Source organism: Saxophila tyrrhenica (genome assembly GCF_035928015.1).
Source record: "Saxophila tyrrhenica strain CCFEE 5935 chromosome Unknown scaffold_12, whole genome shotgun sequence".
NCBI lineage: Eukaryota > Fungi > Ascomycota > Dothideomycetes > Mycosphaerellales > Extremaceae > Saxophila > Saxophila tyrrhenica.
Window position 1 is genome coordinate 28,160 of NW_027041744.1, and position 18,227 is coordinate 46,386.

The 18,227-nt window shown below is 57.0% G+C and overlaps 6 protein-coding genes across 6 annotated transcripts; all 6 read left to right on the forward strand.

Annotated features, from left to right (window-relative positions):
- Window positions 1–968: 968 nt before the first annotated feature.
- On the forward strand, window positions 969–3,734 carry ATG13 (autophagy protein 13; the record flags this gene model as incomplete). The annotated part of the gene is made up of 3 exons (XM_064804793.1): window positions 969–1,205; window positions 1,391–1,486; window positions 1,857–3,734. The coding sequence occupies 3 exons, from the start codon at window positions 969–971 to the stop codon at window positions 3,732–3,734; spliced, it is 2,211 nt and encodes a 736-aa protein (XP_064656635.1).
- Window positions 3,735–4,708: 974 nt separating this feature from the next.
- Window positions 4,709–9,349, forward strand: LTR77_007557 (uncharacterized protein; the record flags this gene model as incomplete). The annotated part of the gene is made up of 1 exon (XM_064804794.1): window positions 4,709–9,349. The coding sequence occupies one exon, from the start codon at window positions 4,709–4,711 to the stop codon at window positions 9,347–9,349; it is 4,641 nt and encodes a 1,546-aa protein (XP_064656636.1).
- A 466-nt stretch (window positions 9,350–9,815) lies between these two features.
- On the forward strand, window positions 9,816–12,026 carry LTR77_007558 (uncharacterized protein; the record flags this gene model as incomplete). Its single annotated transcript, XM_064804795.1, has 1 exon — window positions 9,816–12,026. The coding sequence occupies one exon, from the start codon at window positions 9,816–9,818 to the stop codon at window positions 12,024–12,026; it is 2,211 nt and encodes a 736-aa protein (XP_064656637.1).
- A 732-nt stretch (window positions 12,027–12,758) lies between these two features.
- LTR77_007559 (uncharacterized protein) lies at window positions 12,759–14,007 on the forward strand (the record flags this gene model as incomplete). Its single annotated transcript, XM_064804796.1, has 2 exons — window positions 12,759–13,904; window positions 13,993–14,007. The coding sequence occupies 2 exons, from the start codon at window positions 12,759–12,761 to the stop codon at window positions 14,005–14,007; spliced, it is 1,161 nt and encodes a 386-aa protein (XP_064656638.1).
- Window positions 14,008–15,062: 1,055 nt separating this feature from the next.
- LTR77_007560 (uncharacterized protein) lies at window positions 15,063–15,479 on the forward strand (the record flags this gene model as incomplete). Its single annotated transcript, XM_064804797.1, has 1 exon — window positions 15,063–15,479. The coding sequence occupies one exon, from the start codon at window positions 15,063–15,065 to the stop codon at window positions 15,477–15,479; it is 417 nt and encodes a 138-aa protein (XP_064656639.1).
- Window positions 15,480–16,327: 848 nt separating this feature from the next.
- Window positions 16,328–18,186, forward strand: LTR77_007561 (uncharacterized protein; the record flags this gene model as incomplete). Its single annotated transcript, XM_064804798.1, has 7 exons — window positions 16,328–16,652; window positions 16,707–16,974; window positions 17,030–17,361; window positions 17,424–17,585; window positions 17,646–17,708; window positions 17,771–17,919; window positions 17,974–18,186. The coding sequence occupies 7 exons, from the start codon at window positions 16,328–16,330 to the stop codon at window positions 18,184–18,186; spliced, it is 1,512 nt and encodes a 503-aa protein (XP_064656640.1).
- Window positions 18,187–18,227: the final 41 nt, after the last annotated feature.

Below are 18,227 nucleotides of genomic sequence, written 5' to 3' on the forward strand. Positions count from 1 at the left end.
GCCAAGGTGGACGTTCGGAAGGCGGCCTCGCTGGTGCTGCGCTTTCAGTGCTGCCACGTTCGCCTGGGCTCGCTGTGCTCTGCAATGCTGCGTTTAATTCTGCAGTAGACCGCTCTTGCCGTCGTATGCACAGTCAACGGCGAAAAGAAACCAGGCAAGAAGGGATCTGTGCAGAAGAGAGCCAAAGTTGGCACTAGCGACGGCAGTCAACGGGGAGGAGCAGCACAGGCGCCCGGGGAATGCCTGGAAAGCGTGGGTTGAGATGGTCGATCCTGCGATCGACAAAGAACCCCAGCAACATCCGCATCGAGGCTCTTGTCATCGACGGGTTCGTCAGAGATACAAGTACATTCTCCCCGTGCAAGCAGCGTCTGGTAAAACGCAGAGCACCAGTGTTCCCTTCTTGTTCTTTTATTTGGTACTTGGAGACTTGGCGTGAGTGAGACCGACTTCGCCGCCATCCGGAGCTCTATCACGCGTAGATAGCTCGAGTCACCTGTCTCAACGAGCGAGCTCACAAGGCCACACCACTGGACACCTGGGGTACCTAGCGCCACCACGACGGTACAGCATCCGCAACCCGAACACTGCGGGCAGGAGCTGCTTCATTACCTGCGGCCATCATCGAGGCATCTGGATCCTCGCTTCCGAATCGCTGGACGGTCCTCCTTCGCCGCCTAGGTTGCTTATCAGGCTTTCATCAAACCATCTTTGCTGCCTCAGTTCGTCATGTCTCCAGCAGACTAGAAGCTCGAGCTGTCAGTCACACCCTGCGCGGGACTCAACGTTACCTCCCACACGATTCACTTCGCCATACGACGCCTACCGCAGGCCACCGTGACCATGGAGCGACTCGCCAGCCGCTCCGAGCCCGTTACCCACCCATCGTAAACCACTACCACACTTTCGATACGAAACAACAATCCCTGGAAGCTGCTCCAGAGCAAGCGCCACACATCATCTCGACGATGCATCAACATCCTCGCCCGTCGCCGCGGAGCTCGACTCCGGCGACCAACCCATCGACGAACCCGGAACGCACCAACAACCCGAGAGAACAGCCGCCGACTCGCAACAGATCGAGCGTGGACTTGACGGCGTATACTGAAAGAGCTGGTGGTGAGGCCGGTATGGCTGCTCGTACGGAGGGTGCGGCCAGCGGCAGCTCTGATAAGGAGAATGTGCGGCTCAATCAGATCATACAGGTATGTCCACATCGGATGGGAGGAGAGGAGGTCGTGGGGCCGTCTGATTTAGAACGGTGATGGCTTGAGGTGTTGAAGCCCTTTTCATCCCGTCTGAATCGAGAGGCCCGGCATTCCACAGAGGATGCTGAGATGGCTATTACTTTGGCATTCTGTTTCCCGAGCCATGCTGACGAGACATGTAGCAATTCCACACCAAGTCAGCCTTGATGATTTGTGGCTCTCGAGCCAGTCTACCTCCGGCATATCTGAAAACGGGAGAGCGACGTCAGAACAGATGGGTAAGTGCTTTTCCCTTCTTTCTTATTCTTCAGATTGGGCGAGGAAGAGAGAGGTCTGGTCTATGGCTTCAACGGGAGAGATATGAAAGGTTATGAGGTTTGAGGAGGAAATGACCTTCTTGCTGGATCCCTTGAGCTGGAGCAGTCTGGGGCCCAACAGGTGGTGTAGCAGAGGATGGGCTACCAGCAATACTGCTTGCCATACCACGCCTGGCCCATGACGGTTGATTTGACGCCGTATCCCTTCTCGCCCGCATGAGCATGATTGTTTGCCTCTTGGCTTTTGCTGTCTTGTCCGCCTGCCTGCAGATGCATGGAGTTTGTTGTAGAGATTTGCATGAGAAACTGAGACTGACAAAGAAAATGGTAGTTCAATATCGTGGTTGACGAGACAGACGTGCTGGCCAACGATCTCCAGGAGTGGCGAAGAGTCGATCTCTACATGGAGAGACCGTCCCCTATGGTGATTGAGATCTATCTTGATACGTCCCATCTGCCTCACAATCAGGCCCTGCTGTGTGTCGACGAGAGTGGTAGGCCCAGAGAGGTGGCTTCAGCTTCGAGCAGAGACGGTAGCCCGGCGCCGTTCAGGGGCGGGAAGAGGTATCCTGAGATCGTTCTGGAGCGCTGGACGATTGAGCTGGGGGATCGTGCAATGCTGTCCAACAAAGAGCTGGACGAGCCCTTGCCCAGCGTGTACAAGAAGGGGGTGGTGGCGTTCAGATCGCTCTACAGCTTTCTGCGGATGCTGCCGGCGTGGAGGCTATATCGTCAGCTTGGCAGGCAGCCTGGTAGCTCACAGGCTCTTCGCATGAAGTTTCGGATCCGACAAGCACACGAACTCAATTACGACAAGCACGACGACCCACTGACGAGACCACTCTTCGCACCACGAGAACAGCAAGCACCACACTATGGACTACGAGGAGCGCAGCCTGCCCGAGAGTCAACTCAACATCGGCAGCAGACACTATCAGATCTCCCTACGCCTGCTGGAGCACTGCAAGCGCGTGTTGACCTCCGCAGCCTATGTGATTTTACTGTTGCTAGCAGTGAGAGTGTTATTTCTGCCGCTCTCTTGAGCTCAGACGAGCGCTACCTAACAGCACAAAGCGGCCGCTCTTTGCCAGGAAACCGCTCAGAGCAGCGTCGCGAGCAGTACAGCAGCACAGCGGTTCCTACGACAACGCGAGAACGCCCGAGAGGCCTGCTAGGAGCATACGGCAGCCTTGGAACAGTTCACGCAACAGACAGACGCAGCTCAGCAGTCGCAGATACAAGACAGCGAGCACAAGAAGCAGACACGGAAGAAGACGACGCGATGAAACGCGTCGGCGCGCTCAGAGAAGAGGCTGGCACCTCGCCCATGCCGCCTGGATACTTCAAGAATGGCCCCATGAACCCAAACCCCTCTCCTCGCCAAAAAGACTCTCCCCTCTCGAAGCTGGGATCTCTCGCCACATCGCCACGTCCTACGCCATCGCCTCGTCCGTCACCAAACCCCATCTACCCACCGTCACCACAATACGCCAGCGGCTCAGCATCCAGCAGCAAGCGGACCTCACTCAATGCCCTGCCACAGCAACAACTCCGAAACCCCTCCCTCTCCAACGAAGTCGCCGTCGCCTCTTCCGGTTCCTCCTCGCCCAAGCCCGCACCCGTCCGCTACAGCAGCAGCTTCGCCAACCGCCCAAGACGCTGGACATCAAGCAGCAAGGCAGGCGAAAGCAACACCTCCTCCGGCCGCGGCAGCAGTGACTCCAAAGAAAAGCTCAGTCACCTGCAGGAAGGCACGCCCGGCAGCAGCGGCAGCGGCAAGACCGACGACGAGGACATCGCGTCCTTCATCTCCGACCTCGAGCGCTCCAAGGACACGCGCTTCGCCTCGCCGCCCCCCTCCTCCGCCGCCCCGTCCCGCGGCGGCGGCCACGTCGTCAACCTGGGCAAGTACAGCGCGCTGAAGACGGACAGCTCGGCGCTCGCGGAGGAGATGAGCAGCTCCTCGCTCATCCAAAGCACGCCGCCCTCCCGACGCTTGTCGAATGTGCCCGGGCTGTCCGTCTCGTCGTCGCCGTCGCGCGTGCAGCCGCACGCGCCGCACGTGCGTTCTCGGCTGTCGACACACAGCATTGTGGAGGAGTCGGCGGGTGCGGTGGGGGCTTCGGGGTCGTCGGGGCAGAGAACGGGGATGCTGGAAGAGGAGGAGGACGATGAGTTGCCCTTCCTCTTCCAGCATGATGATGATTGATGGACGGACGGAGGGAGTAGTCGGTCAGATGCTGAGAATGGAAGACTTTTGCTTGTGATATCTTGTGCCTCTTCTCCATTTCCTACGTGCTACATGTGATGCCGCCTACCTATCTTCCCGAGAACGTCACTACTGCCGCCATTACAGGCACTGATATGGATTGATCATACTGCTTAGATGCCGGAGAGCAAGGCCATATCTTAACATTTTGTTCTACCTATTCTCCATCCTGGGCGATTGACGGCGCTGCTACAGCTATAGCAATCCACTTCGTCAACCCGTTGCCCTCCTGGAGGACCTGCGCTATCCGCTGCTGAACTCTTCCACGGTCTCCGCCAGCTACCGTCGGCCATGCCACTACAGTCAATGAGGAGGTGCTCCTCGGCAGTCTATTCCACGGAAAGCCTGCTACATGTCCCATACTGAAGCGTGTCGTGAACCCCTCAATTTGATTGGAGGAGGCGACGTTAATTGTCCCTCATCTCGCTGCATCACCTTCGACTACCACAACCTTCTCAGATTGCCATATAGCTCCATCGTCCCACATCAGACCCATTGACCTTCTGTTTCCTTCTCGTAGAACCGCTTTGACTCATATCCGCGGACGTGACAAAGAACGACTCATCGTCTCAAGCCGATCTTATCTCCACCACCCCACCCAACGCCTTCCCGAAGTGATTACGACATTGAGGCGCGACAGAGACGACTCCTATCGCATCGCATCGAATCACAACACACACTCGTACGACAGCAAAGACCGGAAACACTCAGTACCACCTAAACAGCCCAGTTAAGACTCATCGCGCGACAACCAACAAGCCCCGCGACCGCCCTCCTCCCGTAGGAGAGTATCCCAGGCTTCGACCAAAGAGCACCTTAAACTGCCGTGATCCGCCGCGATCACAGCCGGTGTTCTCGCGGCGAAGTCACCGGGGTATCACTCCTTGGTGTGTCGCACCTCTACGTCTCGTCATATGAGCAGCTACCTGTGGAAAGCATACTACGAAAACGATGTTCTGGGCTTCCAGCAACATCTGCTGGCCGCGGCCGCGAATGGCAGACCGTATACGGCGGCAAGAGGTGGGCAGGTGATTGGGAGTCCGGCGCAGATTGGGAGTTCTCCGAATGTGCCCGCGAAGGCACGGAGGCAGGGGCAGCATGGTACGCCTGGCGGGTTGAGCAAGGCCGACGTGAATGCGCGGGATAATACTGGGCAGACTTTGCTGCATCATGTCGCTTCGTGGACGGATGTTGAGGCGGTTGGGTTCGCCAGCGCGCTGATTGATCATCCGTCCGTCGACTTGTATGTGCAGGACTATGAGAATGGGTGGACTGCGCTGCACCGCGCGTTCTACTTCGGCAACGTCACGATAGCCCGGTTGGTACTCGAGCGAGACGCAAGCAACGCTTTCGGCAGGACCAGTGGACAGACGCACCAGACTGTTGGTCTGATCAAGATCAAGGATAAAGAAGGTCATGGTCCGCTCGATCTTTATGCCGCCACCATCAAGGACAGGACACTACGACCAGATGTGACTCGCAGGGCTAGATCTGGTTCTGATGCAAGTGACGATGATCGACCTGGCCCAGACAACGACAATGAGGATGGCAAGGTCCGCATCGGCTTCAATAACATCAAGTGCGACCAACTCTTCAATTTTGGCAGCAACAAGAATGCTTCTCTTGGCTTTGGTGACGGTGGCGACCGTCAGTTTCCAGAGCGCATCCATTTGCGACGCCCGGCGCATCTTATCAAACGCTTCTATGCCGAGCATCTCGAAGAAGAGGAACGGAAGTGGACGAGGCACGATCTGACTCATCGACCAAAGCGGGTGGATCTGTCCGATATGTGGGTGGAGGACATCCCGTGGCTGCCCAAGAGCCGACCCTTGACCATTCAGGACGTCCACATGTCGAAGCTTCATTCCGCCATCCTCACCACAGACCCAGAGTCCAACTTGTACATGTGCGGACATGGACAGGGCGGTCGGCTGGGTATTGGAGACGAGCAAACTCGTTTCAACTATGTCTGCGTGGAGAGCGGAGCACTTTCAGGCAAGCGGGTGGCAACTGTAGCCCTTGGCCTCAATCATACACTCGCCATCTCCGAAGAAGGAGAAATCTTCAGCTGGGGCAACAATGGCTTTGGTCAGCTTGGCTACAGTCTCCCGAAGACTGCCTCGAGCGATGAAGATCCAGTCAGCACCATTCCGCGACAGATATTCGGTCCACTGAAACGGGAGATCGTGGCAGGTGTCGCAGCGTCGCGGATTCATTCAGTCGCGCATACTGGAAGCTCCCTGTTCACGTTCGGCAAGAACGAAGGCCAGCTCGGTATCGTGGACTCTGACGCGAGATCCCTTGAAGTGCAGACCACTCCGCGGAAGGTCGCCGCTTCCCTATTTGCATCCAACATCGCTGCCGTTACTGCGATGGACAAAGCTACAGTGTGTCTACTCGAGAGCCATGAAGTGTGGGTGTTTGCCAACTATGGTTACGCCAAAGTGCCGTTCCCGCTTGAAGGCTTCACCAATTACTTCCTGAAGCAGAGCTTCCTCGTGACGACTTACGATCAAGAAGCGAACCGCATTGTCAAGGTTACTTGCGGTGGCGACACCTTGTGTGCTCTGTCCAGCCGAGGCGAGATCTACACCCTTTCCATCAGCCAGCGACAAGACAATCAGACCAGCTCATCCACGACGAATCCCGCCAAGATTCGCAGTGCTATCACTCCGGCTCAATGCATCTGGTCGCCGAAGAAGAACAGCATGGCTGCTAGAGACGTTGGCGTGGAGGCGGATGGTTCGATCATCCTCTCCACGGAGGAAGGCAGCGTCTGGAAGCGCACCAAGCGAGCAACGCTCAAGGATGCCACGGCCTCAGCAACTGGTGATTACAAGCCCAAGGACTACAAGTTCTCTCGTATTCCGGGCTTGACGAGAGTTCTGGCCGTACGCACTTCTGCCCACGGAGCCTACGCTGCTTTGAGGAAAGACTGCGATGTCACGAAGACGCAGATTGTTGTCGAGAACCAGAGCTTATGGAAGGACTTGTTCCAGCTGCTGTCCTTGAGGAAACCTACCACTGCCAAGCATGAGGTCGATGATGAGATGGATGAGGAGACGAGACACCGCTTCTGGCAAGGCCATCGCAAGCCCGATCCTGTGCTTATGCTGAAGCGTGCCGTGCTCGACAGCAACGACATCGAAGCCGATTTTGAGGACCTGGCCGACCAGCACGCCTCAGACTCATCCTCGAATTATGATGCGTTGATTGGCACGACGACATCGAAGGTCAAGATTCCTGTTCACCGCTTCATGCTGACAGCCCGGAGCCGTGTCTTGCGGCGTGGCTTCCGCAACTTATGCGAGACGTCCACCTTCACCACTGATGTCTTCAAGTGCGAGATCGCCGCGGGTGGTGAGACAGTGATCGAGTTCAAGGGCGCCGATATTCTGACGATCGTTAATCTGGTCATCTACCTCTACACCGACCAGCTGGTGGATTTCTGGCATTTCACCCGCAACATCAAGAAGCCCCTGGCAGACCGGTATCGAGCAATCCGCGGCGAGCTGATGAAGGTAGCTACCAAGCTCGAATTGGACAAGCTGGAAGTCGCGGCACGGCAGATGGTGCAGCCAAGGGCATGTCTGAACGTGGACTTTGAGGTCGCCTACGCTGACCCTGCGTTCTTCTTCGACGGGGACGTGGTCGTCCAGCTTGAGGATGAAGATGTGCGGGTACACAGCGCACTTGTCCGGTCTCGCTGCCCGTTCTTTGAGGGGCTGTTCATGGGTCATGCTGGTGGACGATGGCTTACCGGACGCACCGACGACGACATCACCGTGGACTTGAAGCATGTCAACTGGAAAACTTTCTCCATGGTCTTGAGACATATCTATGCAGACACCGGAGCCGAGATGTTCGATGACATCGTCAGCGTCAGTTTGGACGACTTTTTGGACACGATCATGGACGTTCTAAGTGTGGCGAACGAGCTCATGCTTGATAGGCTATCGCAGATCTGCCAGGAGGTCATCGGTCGCTTCGTCGATGTCCGCAACGTCTGCGGTCTGCTGAACGCCATCTCGCCTACCTCGGTGCATGAATTCAAAGATGCTGCACTCGAGTACCTGTGTCTAAGCTTGGAGTCGCTGCTGCAAGGCCATCACCTCAATGAATTGGACGAGGATCTGCTGGAAGAGCTGGACAATGTGGTGAGGGAGAATCAATTGGCTTGCATGCCTTTCGCGAAAAGTGGCCGGGCTGAGCTTCTGCTCCATGAACGCCATCCGGAGCTTGCTGGTACCATTGATCAAAACCGCCGGGCGAAGATCGATGCGATGGCTCTTCGAGCACGGCATGTGGGCTTGGACACCTTTTCACCCGGTTCGGTTGGCGATGAAGTCACTTCTCCCCTGACGCAGGCGAAGGCGCGGCAGAAGTCGGCCAGTCTACTTACTCCAGCGTCGCCGAAGCTGAAGGCTAAGGCGTCCACGAAGGACATGATGTTTGCAATGGACGACGAGTTCGACCCAGCTTCACGATCACCGGAGCAGTCGCCTTCCATTCGGCCAATGACTAAGACTCGGGCTCAGGATGCAATGGCGACCAGCTCACGGGAAGATACGTGGTATGATTCGCGTGGGCGTGTCATGCCTTCCCCAAAGATGGGCTCGCAGACAGCGTCTGGCCCTGAAACACCCCGATCGCCGCAGATGCCAGGTCGAACACCAACGAGCGGCGCGCAGCCGTGGAGACTAACGCCTTTGACTGCTCCTAAGACCGACATGAAGGACATCATGGCGCAGGCTGCGTCCACGAATCGAACGTCGACGCTTTCCCAAGGTCTGGCGAGGTCAGATAGTGTAGACGTTCCGTCGCCGTTTAGCCTGCCAGCACCAAAGATGTCGCAGAAGGATCGTAAGCGGCTGCAGCATTCTCAGCAGTCCGAGGGTGCAGTCCCGCAAGTCGAATCGAAGCCGCAACCGGCTGCTACGAAGACTCCAGCAGCGTGGCAGCCTGTGGGCGCCCAGAAGCCGGCTACGTTGAAAGAGATCATGAGTGGGCCTAGCAGCAGCAGTCCTACGAACAAGCCGCCTGCTGCACGAGCGGCGAGCACGCCACAACTTACCATGCGCCAGACCGTCGCGAATGCTAAGACGTCCAGCCAGAGCGGCAAGCCAGCGATAGGCCCAAGTGGTCAACCTAACATTCAGCACCGCAGCATCTCCGAGTCCAAGCAGCCCGCCACCGCCTCTCCAGAGTCCACCCCCCCGCCACAAGTCACCCACCACTCGAACAGCAAGCCCATCCCGCAATCGATCAGGCACCAACCGCCCCCCGAGCCTATACTTGGCCTCTCGATGTCCGAGATCGTCGCGCAGCAGCAACTCGAAAAGGACGTGGTCAAGGAAGCTGTGGCGCCTCGGGATCTGAACGACATCCAGGCTGAGCAGGAGTTCGAGGAATGGTGGAGTAGGGAGAGCGCGAGAGTGCAGGAAGCGGAGAAGAAGGAGGCTGAGGGGAAAGGCAGAGCGCCCAAGAAGGGGAGGCATAGGGGTAGGAAGGGTGGGAAGGGGGCGAAGGGGGAGGGGGGTGCTGCTGCTGGTTGAGGGTAGAACAGGACCTCAGCATATAGAGATGCATTATGGCGGAGTATACTTTAGACGTGTGTACATATGAGTGTATTAGCATATTCACTGAAGGTATTCCTGGACTGGGTTGTTACGAGGTGAAGTCTCACGCCTCCTACCAACGGCTCGGCCGCCATTGGCCGCCGGCACTTGCCCCACTAACGGCGGCAGTCGGGCCAGCAATGCTCGGAACGCTCCTTCCACACGAGCTTCACCGGCAGCACGCACCTGCCCAACGCATTGTGCGTTACACATGAGGTCAGCGATCACGCGAGTGTGAGACAGCCGTTGACTTGCCACGAGTCTGTCGTCCACGCGCATCGCATCTGACCGACTCCAATGGGCCCCAGTCAATAACCCGCCGACACCCCCCATCAACAAACCCCCATCTCCTCTCCACTCTTTCCGCTGCAGCGACCCTATCCCACCTGCATCCACCGCCACCATGCCGGGCACCCCCTCCACCCAGTCCGGCGGCGGCCCACAGCGCGCCCCACTGATGCGCCGCGAAAGCAGCCAGACGTCGCACAGCTCGAGAAACAACGTCGCATCCCCCGGCTCCGGCGAGCACCCCCTCCGCGGCCACGCCGTCAAGCCCGCCGCGCGCCACAAAGGCGTCATCCTCCCGCGCAACCACTCCAGCGCCCGCAACCTCCAGAAGCTAAATCGCCCGGCGCAAGCGCATCATCACGCCGCCGAGGAAGGGCGCAGGAGGCAGCGGTCGCATGAGGGGGATACGGAGATACGGCTACCGGGGAGTCTGGACGAGAGCAGGCCGCCGCCGATGAGGAGGAATATGACGGCGTATCAGTTACCGAGGAACACGTCGCATTCGAAGTTGAAGAAGAACCTGTCGCATGGGCAGCTCACGCGATTAGGGTCGACGAAGAATCTCGCCGGGTTGACGGCAAAGGGACCGCCGTCGCCGGGTTTGAAGGCGAGGAAGAAGAGGCCTAAGTCGGAGGACTTTAGCCATATGGAGAAGGACTTGCATGAGCAGGAGGTCGAGCTTGCGCGGCAGCGGCATGAGCGGAAGGGGAGTGGTGGGAAGAAAGTTGGGTTCGCGGTGGGGAGTGACGAAGGTGATAGCGAAGGGGAGGGTTTGACTGAGCAGATGGAGGGCAGTGGGCTGCAGGAGGACGACTGGACCGATCAGAGCGCCAGCGCGAGTCCGTATAGCACGAGGCAGAACACGGCGAACAATTCGAGGAGAACGAGCATGATTCTGGATAAGCCGCCTGATAAGGCGCATTCGCCGTTGAAGGCGGTCACGAATCAAAAGGAGAGAGAGGAGAGCACGTATACGGAGTCAGGTCTGGCGACGGAATCGAGACCGGGCTTGCAGCAGGGCGAGGTATTGGAGCAGAATGGAGCGAGCGAGAGTAAACCTGCGAATGGGGTGGAGGATGACGAGGAAGATGAGGACGAGGATGATGAAGAAGATGCTGACAAGGACAGCGAAGACGAAGACGAAGACGAGGAGGAAGACGACCCGCCGAGCCCACGAAGCATGCCACAGGTGATGAAGCGAGGTGAGGTTCCAGCAGAGACCTCACCTCCCGTCCCAGAAAGTGCAAAAGTCATGCAGAGGTCACCTCTACACGCCGCGAAAGATCACCCCAGTCCCGCGACGCAACGCATACTAAGTCGAGGCCCATCGCATAATCCAGCGCCAGCTCTTGTTAGCAACGTCAGTGCGATGGATGTTGCGCATAGCACTCAGCCTTCACCCGCACCGTCTATGAGATCGTCGAGATCAAATATCGGCGAAGGCAGCGTCGAGCAAGACTCTGGGGAGTTGGTCTCACGCTTCCTTCCCAGTGCTTCTCACCCATCCACCGGAAGTGGTGGCAATACGGCCATGAATACACCAAAGACCAGCAACTTCCACACACCTGAGAACGAAAGCGTTCTCTCCTCCCAACAACTCGATGGATCACGCTCTCGACTTCACCTCGGCGCCATAAGCCCCGGTTCCTACTCCGGCTCCTCTGGCGCAGCGACGCCCTCAACAGCCCGGTCCCGCACCGAACTCCGCATGATGAACGACAAAGCCATGGCCGACCGTGAGGACCAAGCCCGCCTCAACCCCGTCATCCCCGCCCACGTCTTCGACCGGCGCAACGAAACCCTCAAATGGCAGAACGTCGAAGATGGCCCTGCAGCCAACACCGCGCCCATGACCCCGGACCTCTTCCAGGGCCGCTTCAAAGCCATCAACACCGAGTTGAAAGTCGTCCAGCGCTTCCGTGACCCCATCGCCGAATCCATGGCTCGTCTGAAACACCAGCAAGGCGCGCGCTTCGCACAGCTCCGCGGGCACAAGCCTGCCTCACAAGCCCAGCAGACGCCTTCAGCACAGATGGCGATCAATCGCTCTGCATCCCAGCGCGCGAAGGGAAAGCAGCCTCAATCAAGCAATCTCTCCACCTCAGCATCCCCGCCCAAATATTCCACCAGCCCCGCTAAGCCGGCGCTCGCAGGGTCGAAGAGCACGACGCAGTTGCCGCGGAAGGCGGAGGCGAGACGTGGTAGAGTCACGTTTTCGGAGACGCCGCCGGAGGTCGGGGAGGCTGCGGAGAGGGATGCGGGGATGGGGGCGGATGCGGTAGCGAGGGCGATGTGGGGGGCGTTGTACGCATCGACAGAGGGGTGAAAGGTATGGTATGGTGTGTTTCTTACTCTTCTTGCGTGTTGTTTTTGTGGCATGGTATGGCATAACTGGCAGTGGGTTGCACTTGGGATGGCATGGGTTAGCGTGGAGTTCTGGATCCTATGGTCTTGGGCGCTCTTGATGGGTTGGAGGCAGGCATCGTGAGACCGTACAGATGCGAGTTTTTGGTGTGTCCGTTGGGGCCATTGGTCCTTGCTTGGTCCGCGGTGGGATTCTACATTGTGACGGCCGTTCTGGCGGCACCATCGCTTTTAGCCGCAGAGGCGACGGGGACAAACTCATTGTGCTCTGCACACCAAATTTCAGGGAATTTCAGCTGCTGCGTTCTCCTGTTGCCGTTGCGGTATGACGCCTTTGGTAGGGCACTAGGTAGCAGGTAGCAGCCAACAGAGCTAATCCTCTCGAGAAGATTAAACGAGCCTGTCCGCTGAGCATCTTCACGTGTCAGCCCGGGATGACGTCGGGATCGCAAGCTCCTACGCCTTACGCCTTAGGAGGTGCACTGACGTACAACGTCTTGTATAGCTCAACAAGCACCAACATGTAGGGCGCACTGAATAGGCAGAGTGACATAGCTCGAGCTTCTCATCAAAACGAATGAACGGAAGGGCGTACACCTCGACCTATATAACAAGACAACGGTCCTTCGTCGTCGAGATGGCTAACGCTATCCACCACCCACTGCCGCCATCCCTAGGATAAAATTACAGGATCATGCAAAACTACAAAGTCACCCACCTGTCCCCCGGGCAGACCTTCACCAGACCTGCCGTCCTCGTGAACCCACTGCTCAACAAAGAACGGGAATGGCCATTCCGCGACCTCTCGCACGTTGAAGCCTTCCACAAGACTCTGCCAGACTACAACCAGACACGGCTTCATAGTCTTCCCTCTTTGGCCGCAGAGCTAGGCATAGGCAACGTCTTTCTTAAAGACGAGTCGAACCGCTTCGGACTGCCGGCATTCAAGGTCCTGGGAGCTTCTTGGGCGGTACACAAGGCGGTCTGCCAGAAGATCGATATCGATCCCGAGAATACGTCTGTCACGGAGGCCACCGATATTCTGGAGCGAGATGGGACCAAAATCGAGCTCATCACCTGCACAGCCGGAAATTGGGGCAGAGCAGTCGCTCGCATAGCCCACTACCTCCGCGTGAAAGCACGAGTCTACGTACCAGGCTACACCAGCGAATCGACCAAAGACGCGATCTCCAACGAAGGCGCAGAACTGGTGGTGGATTCGGGCAGCACCTACGACGAAGCACTCACATCCGCGCAGCGAGACGCTGAAGCCTCTGGCGCTCTGCTGGTTCAGGATGTTAGCTGGGAAGGCTATGAAGATATCCCTGCATGGGCGTGTCAGGGCTACGATACCATGCTTCAGGAAGCTGATCGGCAGGCCTCCGATGCTACGGGAGGGAAGAAGCCGAATGTTGTCATTGCATCTGTTGGCGGCGGATTGTGGGCACAAGCCGTGGTGGCGCACTACAAAGGCGTTGATACGAGTAACATCATCGTCACAGCAGAAGCAGACACAGCCACCGGGTTCAAAGAGTCCCTGCACTGCGGCGAGAACACGGGCGTGCAGAGCGGCGTGACGATCATGGAGGGCATGAACTCTGGGTTGACGATCGAGTCGGTATGGCCCACGCTACGGGATGGGACGGATGTTGCGGTGGCGGTGACGGATCGGGAGGCGCATGAGAGTGTCGAGTTCCTTCAAGGGCAGGGAATCAATGCTGGGCCTTGTGGCGGGGCGACGCTGGCGGCGCTGAGGAAGGCGGTGGAGGCCGAGGCGGTGGGGGAGAGGGGCCAGATGGTTGTGGTGTTATTTAGTACGGAGGGAGGGAGGGAGTATGAGGTACCTTCTTGAGAGACATTCTCGCATGTCAGAAATGTATTGTTATACAGCTTCCAGCACCGTTTTAGCACACTGACGATTCCTCTAGGAGTTAGAGGATTGAACGTTTACTGTAGGAAGATGAAGGCTTCCTTGCCTAATTTCGCCGTTGACATGGCCGTTGCTGTACTTCTCGACCTCGACACTGTGATGTGTCTGAGCACGAACTGCCGTCAACCGCGGCTCTTCATCACGTCGCGGTTCGCGTGCTTGTCGTGATTCGTAAATTGTATTAAATCTCCGAACAAGCGTCTGGAGAGAGTCTGGAGAAGCGTGGTGACGCACGGATCATTGTAACCTTGTTGGGCGCCAACAGGGACACAATCTCACGATAGCGCTAGTTTAAATTGCTTTGACTTCAGGGACGACGGGGAGTTGCTTCAGCACGATGGGGTCGGAACGAATGCATCGTGTGGTAGAGGCAGGACATCGTAGTAGACGTTGCGACGCAAGAAGTAGAATCAATTGTCGAGGCCTCGTTCCAGCAGTCCGGGCTTGTTGTCACGACAGTCAGGACTGCAGACGCAATTTTATTTCCTGAGCACCAAGCCGCCCAATCCCCAAGGCGATTGGATGTGCGCGCCAATGACACAATTTGCGCCGGGTATTGATTGAAGGCAGCCCGCATGATGATGATGATGATAAGGTGCGAGGTGTCGCCTTCCTGAGTGACCTTCTGGTTCTTCTTTGCTGAGAGAACGTTTGACGACGACAGCGACAACGACTTTCCACCGACCAACTCGGAACCACAGTCTTTTACCAGCACACACGGCTACACAGTCTCCACCGTCCTTACCACCTTGTCGTCGCACTCCTGACTTCACGAGGGACCTGTCGCACCGCAACCATATCTGAAACGACCAAGCGCTTGCATCCAACACGTTTCACCAGGATCGCAACACGACATCTTCAAGCGCGACTCAGGCTTCAACTGTCCCGCCATCGACTTGACCCTTCGATCAGCTCGTCGCATACCACGCCATCCGACTTTTCGCATTCGACCATCGACGTTGTTGGCATCAACACATCTACATTCCAACCCACCGTCATCTTGCAGCGACCCAGCTGTCTGGCACGATCCATTCTCCACCCACGACTGCTTCTAGAACGCCATCGCAAATGCGGCTCTCGACCATCCTCGCGCCGGCGCTCGCCGCTTCTTTCGCGATCGCAGAGACTCTCCCCACCACCTACACCATCACGCGCACCGTCGAGCGCGTCGTGCAGACGACATGGGCGACTTCCACTCCGCCGGCCTCATCTTCGACGTCGGAGACATGGGCCGCTCCGGTGTCTTCGTCTTCTTTCTCATCGCACGCTAGCGCCGTCAGCAGCTATGCGTACGGCAACAGCACCACTGCCGCAACTGGCGCCACTGGAACAGGCGCGACTGAAACAGGCGTATGGTCGAGCGCAAGCATCAGCCCAACCGGTACATCGCCAGTACCCGTAGCGACGGGCGCAGCAGCCAGATTCGCAGTCGACAGCGTCGGCTTTGCTGCTGTGCTCGGGCTCGTGGGGCTGGTGGCGTTCTGATCGCACCCTGAAGAACTTCTTCACTTCACCTTGATACCCCCTTTATCCTCGAAGTCGACCGCATGCTGCTCGCCGGACGATTGAGCTGGGAAATGCGACCTGCGGCTTCGAGAGCTTCTTGCTTCCACACGGTTTGATGATGATGTGTTTGCTATGCGGTCATGTATTTAGTCTTGACAAACGATGGAGTTTTTCGATGGAGGAGTGGGCTTCTGAGACTTTCGTGACGAGAGCAGAGGAGATACCCTTTTTTTGTATACTTATCGCTAGGAGGTACAAGACCGGGATACTTCTCCCTGTTCCACTCATATCTCGCTGTCCTTCTCCCGGCTTGGAATGTCCATACTTGAAAGCGCGGCCGCAGTGGCAAGCGCCTACTCGCCCAGCGTGACCATCTTGACGCTATCAGCTGCGTGGTCTAGACTTCGTAGAAAGAAACATGAATCATGAGGATATCGCTGTTCGTCGAGCTACGAGAAGCTGATTATTGGTGGAAGAACAAACTTCCGTCCGGATCGCACTTACCCGAGCTCTAAACTGACCTCCGTCCACCAAACCTTGTATCGCCAGCGAACCTGGTTACTCCGTCTGGACAGAACAGCAGAAGATGCCCCGGCTCGTGCCTGCCGACATGCTGCCCAGGCCCAGCTACTGGAGATTCTCCGCGAAATCTCTCCAGTCTCCACATGGGCCCGCCGCGTGCAAACAGCATGGATCCCCTTCGTTGTCACGAGGGCTGGAAATGGCTTAAAGTCTAAGGTTAAAAGAAAACTGATATAAGATGGTACAGAGCCCCATGCATGGTAGGTCAAGCATCTCTGTGCTGTCCAATTTCTACCTCCTCCACCATGGCGCTCCCACCAAAGTGGTACCAATTCCTTGTCTGTGTCTTTGCCTCTCTAGGCTCCTCCCTCTATGGCTACGATCTCGGTGTCATTGCTGGCGCTGTCAACAGCAAGAATTTCGGCCGAATATTCAGTCCTGACCCGAATGAACTTGGAGCCGTCGTCTCCGTCTTTACGGGCGGAGCCTTCTTTGGTGCTGCGTATGCAGGGCCCATGGCCGATTGGCTTGGGAGGAAGAAGACGATCTTGGTCGGAAGTGTTGTATTCATCGTGGGCGGCGGACTGCAGACTGGCGCGCAGAGCTTGGCCTATCTATATTCTGGAAGAGGTATGTCGGGATTCCGAGGCAGAAGGAGGATCAAGTGCTGACACGAAGCAACAGCCATCGCAGGCCTCGGAGTCGGTGCGTTGGTCATGATCATCCCGCCATATCAAGCAGAGCTCTGCCATCCGGACATCCGAGGACGTGTCACTGGTCTGCAACAATTCATGCTTGGCGTGGGTGCTCTCATCGCTTCTTGGGTCTCGTACGGGGCATACACGGGCTTCGACAACGACGACAGCAACCAGTGGAGGGTCAGTCTCGGAATTCAGATCATTCCAGCTGGCTTCCTCGCGCTTCTCATCATGTTCTTCCCGGAAAGTCCAAGGTGAGAACTCTACGCATCAAGATGGTAGACTACATACTGACAGCTTCACCAACAGATGGCTCATTGACCACGGGAGGGTTGAGGAAGGCCTTCGCACTCTGGCCAAGCTTCACGCCAACGGCAACGAGCAGGATCCTTGGGTGCAAGCCGAGTTCCAGCAAATCCAGGACATGATCACCTTCGAGCACGAGCACGAAGCCAAGTCGATCGTCGAGCTGTTCACCAACAAGAGCTCCTTCCGACGATTGTTCCTCGCCTGTTCGATCCAAGCCAGTGTCCAGATGACCGGCGTGTCCGCTATCCAGTACTACAGCCCGGTCATCTTCGGCCAAATCGGTATTCCTGGCGACAAGGCGTTGCAGTACCAAGCCATCTCCTCGGTCATTGGTAAGTAACAACGCGTCCAACAATTCCTTACCATCTACAAACAGCTAACAAGATGGCGATAGCGCTGATTGCGCAATTCCTCTGCATCCTCTTCGTCGACTACGTCGGCCGCCGCTGGCTGATGATCGGAGGCAATCTTGGCAACTGCCTGACCTTCATCATCGCGACCATTTTGCTCGCAAAGTTCCCGCCGGGCGTTGCAAACAATACTGCAGCATCGTGGGGTAAGAGACTAATGGGCAGAACCCTGCTATGTCTGACACAGTCGCTAACCCTGAACGCAGGCTTTATCATAGTTACATGGATCTACAACTTCTCGTTCTCTGTGTCCAACGGGCCTCTTTCGTGTAAGTACAGGGAGAGGGGGACCGACTACTTGGACGAACTCGCGCGACTGACAACGCCGTAGGGATCGTACCAGCCGAGATCTTCGACACACGCACGCGGTCAATGGGTGTCTGTATTGCTACGATGACCTCGTTTGCTTTCAACACTATGATCGGGCAGGTCACCCCCATTGCCATCGAAAACCTTGGCTACAAGTACTACTATCTCTTCGTACGTATCCTCCCCTGCACGACAACGAGCACGTATCGCTGACTTAACGACCAGATCATCTGCAACTTCACGAACGCACTGTTCTTCTGGGCCATCCAGCCAGAGACGAAGAAGCGGCCGCTCGAGGAGATGAACTACTTGTTTACCAACGCACCTATTTTCGTGCCCACGATGAATATGAAGAACTTCGAGCAGCATGATCTTGAGCATAGAGTCGCTGAGGTGGAGCGCAAGGGGAGTGTGACGAGCCATACTACTGAAGTGTGATGGCTCTGACCGGATGAGGTGGACAAGGTTGCCTGTACAAC